At 36.1% G+C, this 11,626-nt stretch overlaps 1 protein-coding gene across 1 annotated transcript; it reads left to right on the top strand.

Annotated features, from left to right (window-relative positions):
* The first annotated feature begins 910 nt into the window (after positions 1 to 910).
* On the top strand, positions 911 to 6,292 carry LOC104597481 (uncharacterized). The gene is made up of 5 exons (XM_010259054.3): positions 911 to 1,460; positions 1,574 to 3,033; positions 5,099 to 5,512; positions 5,596 to 5,831; positions 5,936 to 6,292. Exons 1-5 carry the CDS (start codon positions 1,291 to 1,293, stop codon positions 6,188 to 6,190), a joined length of 2,535 nt encoding a protein of 844 aa, XP_010257356.1. The 5' UTR covers positions 911 to 1,290; the 3' UTR covers positions 6,191 to 6,292.
* Positions 6,293 to 11,626: the final 5,334 nt, after the last annotated feature.

Genomic DNA, 11,626 nt, shown 5'->3' with positions numbered 1-11,626 from the left:
AGAGGTGTTTTTTTAGATAAACGTTTATCTAAAAAATGCTACTTTAAACGTTTTTTGCTTTTTTTCTATTTGGTTGGATGTTTTATGGGTTTTTCAGGTAACACCTCATAAAGTAGTTTTCCATCTCAAATAAAATACACTACATCAGCATTTCATTTCAAGAAATGACTAGTTATTGGAAGCTAACGTTTTCCTAAATCAAAACGTTTCAATTTTCTAATATTTATTTAATAAACTGTAAAACCAAACAGTAATTTTATATACAATAAATACCAATGCATGTATGACATTTTTTTCAATAAACACCAACGGAGAGAAACATAATAAATCTTCACACACACACAAGACAACAAAAAGGGAGAGCGAGGGGGAGTGAATCGATATTTCCACCTATGCATTTTGTTGATGCATTATACATTTCCCTTTCATTCATTATAGAATATATAATCCTCCAGATGTAGGAGACTGTTAACCAATGCACAATGAATTAACTGTATTTCTGTTAACGTGTATGTTTACATTCTCGGATGTTTCAATAATTTTTAAATACTGTTACCTCGTACGTACGCATGTACGTCATGTACAGACACACACAGACAGATGCTAAATGAAGCCCCCATGCGAGTTGCGACCCCTTTGACCCATTCTATTAATTGAATGGTTAGTTCATTTGGAGCATGACATTATTAATTACAGCGTACTATGGCCCTCTTGCCTTCTTGTGTGCCTTAAAATCGAATCCACCCAGTCATGAACGCTTGATAAACAATTTCCCCCTGGAGGAGGGAGACCGAGTCGGAGAGAGAGAGAGAGAGAGAGTTCTAATAAACATCATATGTTGCTTAATTTTGTAATTTAACTTGACTTTGACAGTTAAATAATTTCTCTTCGTGAAAACGTGTGGGAGGTACACAGGGACTCCTCAACTGATATATCTTCTTTTGAACGTTTATATAGCGAGCTAACTGTAACAGAACCTGAGAACTCTAAGCAACTAAATGACCAGCAAGAGCTAAAGTTGCTCGCAGGTTCCTTTCTCCCCTTGAAAGTAGCTCAATCTCTCCCTCCAGTCTCGCTGATTAGGTTAGATTTCAACCTCTTTCTACCAGATTTTCTCACAAATCCTCGAGTATTTCCCTGCAGTTTCGTTTTTCTTTTTTATAGGTAGGAAGTCCATATTTCCTCATTCTCTTATCTTTTGACATAATTCAATGGAAACATGAAGAGTTTTCCAGAACGGTTATTCTGTTCTTTCTTCAAACCCAAGTAGCAGGGAGGTGGATTGAATTGATGGGAACACCAAAGATGTTCATTTCCACTACCCACTTCGATTTGTTCAACAAAAGATCTGTTAATGAGTTCCTCTTCACAAAAATGTTCCTTTTTGTTACTTCTTTCTGGTTCTCTGCCACTGGCTACGTGTTTTATCTGATCGGCCTCATCAGTATTTACATCTTTAGGTAAGCAGAATTACATGTTTGATAATTCGTGGGTCAGTTTAGTTTTCACTGTTCAGTTCATTCATGTTGAATTGCGATGGGTTCTTATTATTTCATTAATTTTCTTCTTGCAGATTTAAAACAAATAATACTTCTGAGAGCCATGACAAAAGTTGCACCACCGTTGGTGTTACAGATAGAGAGGCTATCCTTCCTCAGGAAGATGGTCCAATTGTTGCTTCAAGTTGCCTTGAGCCTGAAAGAGAATCTGAAATTACCATCTTTGAGGATTCAGATCATGATGATGGGTTTCCTCAGGAAGAGGAACCGAAATTCTGTTTCAAATTTCAATTTCATACCTCTGAAGACACTCCTACAGGTTACAGAGAATCCGAAGATTCCATTAACCCCAGTAAGGCCCCCACGGTGAACACTAGTAAATATCAATTCTCTTCTGGGAAGGATTTCTGTGGCTTCGTTGAAGAGCCGGAGGTTGTGAGCTTCGCTGTCAAAGATTTATATGCAGATTCAAATTATGACTCTTTCAGCGATAATGAGATTATCCAAGGTGGATTCTTATCGGAGAAGATTCAACAACTCTATTCAAAAGCTCAAGTTGTTTACGAAGAATCAGTAGGAAATTACAGCCCTGTTGATCTCAGCAAAGAAGAATCAGGAAAAACAAAATCTGAACCACTCACAGAAGCTCAGGTAGCTGAAAAGGAAGAGCAAGTTAGTCCAGAAACTGATTTACCCGGCAAGGAGGATATCTCTTATGAAGTTCAGTTTCTATTCGAAAAAGACTTTGTGGCTTTAGATTCTGAACCAGAATCGATTAGTTTAAGCGATGTATTTTCTCTGAAGGATCATGCTTTTGATTCCAATAGTGATGAATTCTTGTCGGAGAGAGATTTCGGAGAAGGATTAGATACTGGAACTCAGATATATTTTGATGGAGAGAAGGTAAAATTAGCAGAAGAAACACAAGGTTACGAAGAGCCACATCTGCAGAATTCAAGCTTCCTGGACAGAGCCATCGAAATCAGCGATGGGTCATTCTCTGTTTGGAAACCTATCAAACAGATAAGCAATAGTATTGACAATGAGATTGAACTAAGAGAAAAGATTCGAAATTCTGAAGAACCCAGTTTTCAAAAATCAAGCAATCTGGTACACGCAGAAGTTCTGTCAGATGAAGATTTCAGCGACGACGAAGATATCCCAGACCCAGAAGTCATTTACGGTAGCCAAGAAAAAGAGACAATGGATGGTTTAGAAAGATCTGAACAACCGAATTTGCAGGATTCATCAGTACCAGAATTAGATGATACAAACAGGTTGGAGATTCTGTGGGAACATCAGGATTTGATAGAACAGCTGAGGATGGAACTGAGAAAGGTTAGAGCTACAGGACTTCCCACCATCTTAGAAGAAGATGAATCCCCGAAGATGATGGAAGATCTGAAACCCTGGAAGATTGATGAGAAGTATCTGCACGAGGATAGAATGGACGAGCTACACAGATTCTACAAGAGTTACAGGGAAAGAATGCGAAAATTCGATATCTTGAATTATCAGAAGATGTATGGAATTGGTAAGCTTCAAAACTCGATATTAACGGAGCTCTGCTTTTTTACAAATTTTTTTTTGTTTTTTTATTTCTTAGCTCTATTTATCGTTGATGGAATAGTGCCAAATCATCTTCTCTCTGATCAGAGCACCTTTCAAAAAGAGGAGAGAACGCTCTTTTGACGGTGGATGAAAAGCCACGTCGCCGATGTTGGACAGAATCCTAAATAAAGTTTGATGACGTGACTGTAAAATCCACTGTCGAGAGGAGCATTCCCTCCATTTTTAGGAGCGAAAGAGAAATCCCTTTTTTGTAATGTTGCATAGTGCGACGTATCTATGGGCCCATCTGGAGTTTGGACCATCTGGTCCAAGAGTCGTTGCACTTATTAAGGGAATTTGGGGATTCCTTTTGTCCGTTTCGAATTTCGATCATGGGCTTGGTGATCACGAAATCTATGGGGTTAGGATGAAGGTACATTAAGGGTTAGGGCTCGTTTGGGAGGGTCAGTTAAAGACTCAGCGAAGCTTGTTCAGCTGCCTTACACCGATCTGTTCCTCACAGAGCATGCCTTACCGCACATCGGAAGTATTTCCGGTACTTATATTTATTATTTATGGCCGACATGTTTACTACCAGGTGGAATGTAGCTGTATAATCGGTGTGAGGTGCGCTTGGTGAGAGCAAATCCCAACCCATTCAACCACAAAGTTCAGTGAAAAAATAAAATCTGAGATGCTTCCCATTCCCAACCCAACGTAATGTCTATGTGGGACCCACCTCAAAGAATAAGAAGCCGCGGTGCAGCCCTTTCGAATGAGTACACACAAAGCTTCATTAAGTGCCCGTTTGGGAGGGCTGAACTGAAGAATTCACATCACAGGGCGCCCCACAGCACATTCCAACCAACCGTGTATTGGGAACATCTCCCAATAGTGGCAAGTAGGAGAGGTATTCTTAATGCACGCTGAGATGTGCTGCTGTGGGGCGCAGATGTAAACTCAGAACTGAAACACAATGGGTTCTGACTTTTCAAGGTGGGCCTACACAGACGTTCCTTAAGTTATGTATGGTGAAAAATCTGAAGAGCCAATTAGTCATTTTACGCCTGTAGAGTGCCTCAAAACAGCTGAAGCAGCTTACTATTGTTCAGCCTAACCCTCCAAACGGGCACTAAGCAATGTGGGCCCAGATAACATATGATACCAGAACGTATGAACATCCCAATTCCCAACTCAAGCCTAGGCTACCTGTAATACAAATATTAGACACAGTAACTTCCCCCGTCACGACTCACGAGTAGGCTATTTTTGTTAGACTTGTAAGTATGTGACAAAATGAGATACCGACTACCAACACTTTAATTAATTGGCTTATTGCGCTAATAGTCTCACTCCTTTTATTAACACTTTACAGTGTGTAAAAGAAAGACTAGAGAGCTGGAGATAACAAAGATACAAAAATTCACATGGATGTGTTGGTTTTTTATTATTTTTGTTTTCCGATATGGATAGGGGTGGCCAGTTGTTTTTCTTGGAAGTATTATTGACTACTACTCTTGTTTTTCTCCTTTGTTTTGTCCTTTTAGACCACTTTCCACGTGGAACTTTTTCTTTTGGTGGGTTGCCCACTATGAGTCTCTATCTATAAGCAGCAATTCTTAGTTTCCATTTGTCCTCTCCCCAAAAATATATGAAGGCTAGAAATGTTTCAAAGCATTTTGCTCCACTTGATTGGGTTAGAAATCTTTTGTCAATCAGATTTTGCTTTTAATTATATAAAAGACAAGAAAAGTAAAAGTTAGGTACATAATGTTGCACAACTACTAGACTAATCCAATCAAAAATTCAAAATGATTTTTGGTGCCCAACTGTTAAATCATGCATTCAGATTCAGGGATAAGGCTTTGAGGTGACGGGTGAGAATGACTACTGTTCTGAATTAAACCAGCCCGGTTTCCGGGTTAAACAAATGGGTCAGGCAGGTTTAAGGTTTGAAGAGAAAAATCAATTATTTAGTTTTAATAAGTTGCTATAGTATAGATAGAGGCCCTAAATTCTCATATTTATGTTTTTGTGTCTATCTATAGGTTTTCTCCAGCTGAAGGATCCACTTCAATCGATTTCAAGCCGAAGATCGTCCACTCCAGCGATCGCTTCCGTTTTGTTCCACAACTTAAGATTGTTTAAACGTGGAAGGGTTGAGGCTGACCCGACGATGAAGTTCGCCAGAGAGCTGCAGAGAGATTTGGAAATGGTGTATGTAGGACAAGTCTGCCTCTCTTGGGAGATCCTCAATTGGCAATACAACAAGGCCCAAGAGCTGCAGGAAACGGACCCAGATGGTCTCCGGCGATACAACCAGGTCGCCGGAGAATTTCAACAGTTTCAAGTGCTCATCCAGAGATTCCTGGAGAATGAGACTTTCGAAGGGCCCAGGGTTCAAAACTATGTCAAGAATCGATGTGTTCTTCGCAACCTTCTTCAACTTCCAGTTATAAAAGGTAACAAAAGCAGATAAAATCTTCGATTAACATGAATGTCAACGTGTTTGATTATATGGACACTCATTGCACTGCCACTGCAGAGGATTCTGTGAAAAACAAAACGAAAGGGAAAAGAAAGAGAAGAGAGAACGACGTGATCACAAGTACAATGCTAACACAGATCATTGAGAAGTCGATGCAAATCTTCTGGGATTTTCTTCGTGCTGATAAGGATGAAACCAATGTGATCTTGAAGGGATTTCTGGGGACCCAAGTTGAACTCCAAAACTCCGCAGACTCTCAACTTCTGATGGATGTGCGAACAAATCTTCAGAAGGTTTGGATTTCTAATTATTTGAATGTTTTGATTCTCCAACTCTGCATTTTTATTCAGAAAGGGGCTCCTTGCTCTAACCATATTATCATCATTTTGCCATACAGAAGGAGAAGAGGCTCAAAGACCTTTTGAGAAGTGGGAATTGCATTGTGAAGAGATTGCAGAAACACCATCAAGAAGGCAAATTCGATCAAACCATGTTCTGTTCTCAGGTTGATATGAAATTAATGTCCAGAGTACTGAACATGTCGGCAATAACAACAGACCAACTATTATGGTGTCAAAAGAAATTAAACAAGATTAGTTTTGTAGGAAGGAAGATTCAGAGAGAACCCTCAATTTTGCTGTTTCCATGTTGAACTCGTTTTCATCATATTCTCACACTTTAAAATGTCTTTCATCTGTAGATCCATACATATATACTTTGAAAGGAGAAGAAATATACAAAAAATATTTTGATCTTTTGGCTGTGTTTGGTTGCGGTGCAATTTTATTTGCATTAGTACAAATGCATGAGAGTGCAAATGAAATAAATGCAAATTCTGGTTTACTTTTGTTCTGAATTTTAATTTTTTCTGCTTCAAGTCTTATTTTACTTCATTTGCATTGCAATCAAGTAAAATAAGATAAATTTTGAACTAAAAACAAATCATAATTTGCACCGAAATCATTTGCACTACCATGGTTTTGTATCAGTGCAAATAAATTCGTATTACAACCAAACACAGCCTTTAGGAAATAACTCGCTCTTTGCTTTATTCCATATTTCTTAATGCAACATCCTCTACTCTGTATTCTGCAAAGCCCACCAAACACGCGCATTCTCACTCGAGCCCGAACCACCGTGATCCGGGCTTGGGTTGCATTTTAGGCTTTATGGGCTAATTCTGGGCCTAATTTTAAGGCCCATTTATTAAATAGGCTAGGCAGAGATTGGCTTGCTAGCCCAGACAAGCCTTTTTTTTTTCCAAGGCTAGCCAAGCCTTGATGCTATAGATATACGTTATCTAACCCTGGTGGACTATAACTAACTAACTATAATAAAACCTTACAAATTAGATATAAAAATGGGCTTTTAAAAAAAATAATAAAGTTTGATGAATTTGCGAATTCGGATATATTTAAAATATATTGTAAATTTGGATACTATGGTTTAGTAACAGAGGGAATTCCTACAGAACTCATGTAACAAAGATAGCTTATCTGTTACAATAATAGAACATCTTTTGTTTCGTGCTCGGGAGGAGGAAGACAGTGAACAGTAACTTCCGCCCTTCCTTCTTGATTTGATTTGTAGATTTATAAAAGGGGCAATTTGTCAAATAAAATGATTTTCTCGTCCCATTCACTGTTTTGTAATATGTTTCAAAATATATCTGTTTGCAAATTTATGAAACTTTATTATTTTTTTTTTTTTGTTTTTTTGTAAAAATCTCACTATAAATTAGCATAACTATGTCGCATTATCTCACATCCCACAGCTGTCAATGGACTTCCAAACTCTTATACCCGACCCGACATATATAATTCAGATTTTGATGTTAAACCCTGCATCTGGTAATCGGATCAGATGTAGATTTAACCCCATCTGATCCAATAAAAATTCTGAGTCCAATTATATATATATATATATATATATGTTAAAAAAATATTTTTTTCATTAATTTTAATGATAATGGAGTGGACTAAATCTAAATCTGTTCCAAAATCTAATATCGATTCTGAGATTTTTGGATTTAGCTAACTGAATCTGATCCAAATTCAACCTGATTATAGCCCTACTTCCCCAATTATTGCTGAAAAATAAGAATCCGGATAAGTTGATATTTTGTGTACATAATCTGTTTGGAACATGTTTACAAATGTTCCTCACAACCCACCCTTGCAATGAACATAGTTGGGAAATAGGAAATAATTGATGGAATAAGATTTTTTTATTCATAAAATTTATATGGATAAAAATATTATTAATGGAATAATTATTTTTAGTAATTAAAATTTATGAATTTGCATATGATATATAACTTAGAAATTTTAATATATGTGATATATTTTAAGTTAAAACTATTAAAATATCGTTTATCAAACATTTGAAAAATAATTTTATTTGACTTTGTTTGTTAATGTTAAAAATTAAAATAAGAAAAATAGAAAATAATTGATGTAATAATTCACATATAATAGTTGTATATGTTTTGTACCTATAACTTCAATAGAAAATAATATAATAATAACTTTGTGCATGTATTAATTTATAAAAATAAATATATAATATGTTCTAGCACTTTTGATTAATTTACATTATCAATAAAATTGTATGATTTCTATGTATCTCACTCTATTAATTGTAATATATTTATTTACATATATCATAATAATATATATTTTTTGTGTATTTATACATTAATTATGGATCCATATCCTAATGGTCTAACCCCACTTGTGTAGACCTCTAACACACACACAAAGAAAAAATATATATATTTAAAAGAAAAGAAAGAAATAATGACTAATTTAATTCGTGGCTTTCAGCCTTCTTTACTCATCATATGAGGTGGTCTATGTTGAAAAATATGAATCGATATGCCTTCATATTTGTACGTAAAAATGTTATTTAAAATCTTTTTGTATGTCTGAATACACAAACAATTTTAAATTATGATTAAATATGATGCCCTTAAACACTGCAATTTTATCCTTAGGAATAGCAACGGGGGCGGGGGTCAGGGTTGGGCACCCCCTCCTCGTCCTCGCCCCGTAGCCAAAATCCCCTATTTTGTCCCCATCTTATCCCCAATGGCAGGGTTGGTTTGGGGTGGGGCACCGTTGGGGATGGGGAATCCCCAAATTTTCCCCACCCCAAAGAATTTGCCTAAAAAAGATACATTAAATTTTAGAGGTGTTTCAAATGTAGGACTATCTGGATTTGGGGGTTTTCATAAATATGATTATGGCATCCTAATTTTTTTTTTTTTTGAAATTAGAGGAAATTTATGGGAATTTTAAAAATTAATGCTAAACCTATAAATATTTTAATAATTTACCACTTGGCTTCTGGGCAGGTTTGAAGAATTATATGCAAATCCCCGTCCCTAATTTGGGACAAATATTTTTTCCATCCCCATTTAAGACCAGAAAAAACCTGCCTTATTTGGAATGGAGCGAGGTGGGGCCCCGATTTTATGTGGAAAATTGCAATCCCTAACCATCATCCTCTAATGTTTAAGCTTGAAAAATAATAGCATTTAGCAAAATGAAATGAAGAAACTAACCCAATCTAAATGTTGTCCAAACATGAAAAAAGTTAGTTTGGATTAGGGTTAGGTAGGGCAAAGAGGTGTAACTTGGGTAGGGTTTGAAAATTGTTAAATATTCAATGCACCCAAAACCCTAACTTGAGTCTGATATAGTTGAAATTCTTCAAATTGAACAACCCAACTTATATCTCTAGAGTTAGGTTGGGGGTTCAATAACTCACATTAGATTGTTTTCGTCCAGCTTTGCATTTATAAAACCTGTTACTAGGGGTATTTATCAACATCATAAAAGTGAAAACAAATAATGTGGTATTGATCGGGCTTTAAAAAAAATCAAGTGGTATTTATTAAAATTCACATGGTAGTTTGATTGATCATGGCTCTTTCTATATCATGTCTTTCTAGCATGTATAATTTTTTTTCTACCAATAAAAGCAGAAATTATAAGCATTTTTCTAACCAAATGCATATTTTTGGGTGCTTTTTAAGGGATGCAATATGTACATGTTAGGTTGGCCTTTTGTCAAATTTTAAATGAGAAACTACTCGAAGGCCCAAGTCCAAAGCATGTATAAAATGCTAACTCAAGCCACCCAAGTTGTAATCCTAGACAGTTTTTAACTTATTGGAACCGGTTGCAATAACAGTTTTTAACTTACACCAACCTCACATCACATCTTAGCTATGTATCGGAGATAATTTTACTATGAATGAAAAAAATTGAGTATAGACAGGGATGCAAACGGATTAGATCGGATTAGAATTAGAGTATATCCAAATCTTCGATATTATGAACAACAGATCCGATCTGAATATTCAATTAGATCTTACAAACATAGATTTGAATTCGAATCCAATGAGGATGTTGGATAGTCGGATCTAATCTAATCTAATTTATCTTTTAAAAAAAATAATAAATTATTAAAAGATAAATAAAATGTAACAATTTAAATAAAAAACAAAAAAATACAAATATCTTTTCAACTATTTTCATCATAAATATATAATATTTATTTATAAAAACAAATAATATTACAAATTTGTAAAAATGCAATATAAATAATATATTTATAAATAAATAAATAACATATATGTGTTATATATTTATATAAATAAATAAATAAAGTAACATATATGTCGGATTGGATAGGGGTGATTTGATTTTTTTGCCCGATTCAAATATTTTTTTCCCGATCCAAATATTCGAATAGGGGATATCAAAATACGACGAAATAGGGTCGGACTTTGATCCGATCCATTTTCACCCTAAGTATAGAGATGTTTTCAATGCAAGACTGAAAAGGGCTATGAGGTTGGTGTGTGGTGGCACTAAGGGTGTCAATGAATCGGTTTTGGATTGGACCCCATATAGTCCAAAATCAATTTGGATGGATTGAACGGACCAACAAGACATATTGGATTGGACCAATGTGGTCCAAAATATTTATTAGATTGGATTGGTCCTGATTCGTCTATAACAAATTTATATTGGATTGGGTTGGATTAAGCCAATATCTAGTCCATTGATATAAGATAAAAATATATGTATCAATGAACCGGGTTTAGGTTGAAACCAATCTAAATCAAAACGAAATTAAACAGATTGGACGATCTAGACATTGAATTAACTCGGTCCAAATTGGTCCAAAACATTCATTGGATTGGATTGAACTTAGTCCTTTATAATGAACTCAAATTTGACTAGATCGGATTGGACCAAACCCAATCCAACTGACACCCCTATTGGCACGCTCTGTGACTAGGACTTGATGGACCTAAACTGTTTGGGCTGGTTCTAGTTCCAAGATCTGGTAATGATAGATCGATTTTCGATTATTGATCTATTGTCCCAATTATTATTGGTTCTAACTAATCCGTTTAATTTTAGGTCTAAAATTACAAACCCCTATAAAGTTTTCGTTGCATTCAGGTTCTTTAATATTTTTTGTCGGGTTGGTTTCAAATCTGCCGAGACCGGACCCCTTCACATAACTACATGTGACGAGCAAATTCCGACTGGACTAGATCCGAACTTGTAAAAAAGGCGTTACTAATTTAGTTGTAGAGAAAAAAGGGTCCTCATGTCCGACCCACATTTGCTATGACTTAGACCCGGTTCCGTTTACACTGCAACCCATGACCATGGACTGTCAACTTGACTGAGCCCGGATCTCCTAACACACAAAAACTCTGCCTACGTCTATTCACAACACACTACTCCGACCCACATTTGCTATGACTTGGACCCGGTTCCGTTTACACTGCAACCCATGACCATGGCACTGTCAACTTGACTGAGCCCGGATCTCCTAACACACAAAAACTCTGCCTACGTCTATTCACAACACACTTCTCCATGTGTGACTGCGATAAAACGTGGGCAGAGTTTGTGTGAGCAGAGATCCGGAAGCTGAGATATAGGGGGGAAATTGTAATTTTATTTCCCTACATGTATCTAATCCTGAACGTTAAAACGAATTGTTACAGCCGTCAGATCTAGGGCTTCGAAAACTAAGAAGCCTTTTTAATGGTTTTGTT

The sequence above is a fragment of the Nelumbo nucifera genome, chromosome 3 (genome assembly GCF_055504915.1).
Source record: "Nelumbo nucifera cultivar China Antique chromosome 3, China Antique-T2T, whole genome shotgun sequence".
NCBI lineage: Eukaryota > Viridiplantae > Streptophyta > Magnoliopsida > Proteales > Nelumbonaceae > Nelumbo > Nelumbo nucifera.
This window is presented reverse-complemented; position numbering and strand designations above follow the sequence as displayed.